Raw genomic sequence first — 1,371 nt, forward strand, 5'->3', positions numbered from 1 at the left:
GTGGCCTTGCCTCTCCACAGGCCTCTTTCTCCTGCTCCTCCCAACTCAGGAACCTTCCTGAACGCATCAGAGGCAGCCATGTAGGCAGAAGGTGGCCACAAGGAGGACTCGAGGGGCTGCTGGTGGGGCCCGTACAGCGCCGGGCACGGGAGCTTTGAGATGAAGCTCATGGACCAAGCCTGGCCCGTGACCCCCGTCCAGGTTTCTCACGTCAGCCTCGGGGCCGACACTGCTCTGGGCGGAGATACCCCACTCCGTGGAGTGGGCACTGAGGGGATCTTCACCGGCAGTCCCCTGCCTGAGGCTAGGGTACCTGTGACATCTCCCCCCGAAGAGAGACCTAGCCCTGCCCTTGGTCCAAAGAGAAGAATCAGGGTCACAGCTTGTGACCTGGCTGATCCCCAAGCTGGGTGTGCGCCCCTGAGAACCACACAGATAGCAGCTACTCTGTACCAGGCTGGCCAGACCCTGCTGGGGACCTCCCTGGCCAGAGTCACACTTGGGAAAAAAACATTCTTGTTACAGGAGCCACAGTGACTCTAGGGTGTGACTTGGGGGCCTAGGGTTACCAGAGTCTTTGAGAGGCTGTCATCAGCGTTTGATTTCCTGTAGCTTCCAAAGGCAGACCCAGAGCCAGCCAACCCACTACAGGGACATTTTTTTCTTTTTAATTGCTTTTGGCCATGCTGCAGGGTAGGTGGGATGTTAGTTCCGCTGCCAGGGATCAAACCTGTGCCTCCTGCATTGAAAGTGCAAAGCCTTAACCCCTGGACCACCACCAAGGAAGTCCCTGCAGGTTATTTTAAGATTCTATACATAAGAGGGGGCTTTTCTAGCCAGACTGTCCACCAAAGAATGGGCTTGTCTTCTCCCTGCCTTTGTCCAGGGGTGGGAAGCAGTCCTGGCTGAGATGCCCCTGCGAGGTGGCTGCCAGAGAACGGTGTTACTAACCCACCAGTTTCTTGTCCTTTTGGGGAGGTCAAGGTCAGACTTGGCTTGAAAAGGGACATTTCAAGACTTGGCTTGAAAAGGGACATTTTCAGAGTTTTCTGTCACTTGGGGTGTCTTTACCTCTCACATTTCTCTAATACTCAACTTAAAAAAAAAAAAAAGGGCTGGCATGTGAAGAAGTGGCACAGACAGGCATCCCCAGGGGAGGATGGCAGATGCAGGGGGATGGATTCTGGGCTTCGGTGAACACAAGCTGTTTTACAGTCGTGCCCTAAGGGCCCTGGGAACACAGTTCTCGCAGCCCCGCCTCCCCCACACCTGCACACACTTACGATCTGACTGGAGGAGAGGCGGAGGGACTTCTTGTAGGCACGGGCGTGGGCTGGGGGCGACGGGGGCGGGGAGGGGGGCTCCAGGATG

General features: G+C 56.3%; 1 protein-coding gene across 5 annotated transcripts in view; it reads right to left on the minus strand.

Annotated features, from left to right (window-relative positions):
- Positions 1-1,371, minus strand: part of LPIN3 (lipin 3) — a 27,448-nt gene that overhangs the window by 4,103 nt on the left and 21,974 nt on the right. For all 5 annotated transcript variants that reach the window (XM_010829142.1, XM_010829145.1, XM_010829141.1 and 2 more), the window contains one exon: positions 1,284-1,371. In XM_010829142.1, coding sequence (XP_010827444.1) covers positions 1,284-1,371 — 88 coding nt within the window. The remainder of the gene's footprint in view (positions 1-1,283) is intronic.

The sequence above is a fragment of the Bison bison genome, unplaced genomic scaffold (assembly GCF_000754665.1).
Source record: "Bison bison bison isolate TAMUID 2011002044 unplaced genomic scaffold, Bison_UMD1.0 scf7180017864500, whole genome shotgun sequence".
In the NCBI taxonomy this organism is placed as follows: Eukaryota; Metazoa; Chordata; class Mammalia; order Artiodactyla; family Bovidae; genus Bison; species Bison bison.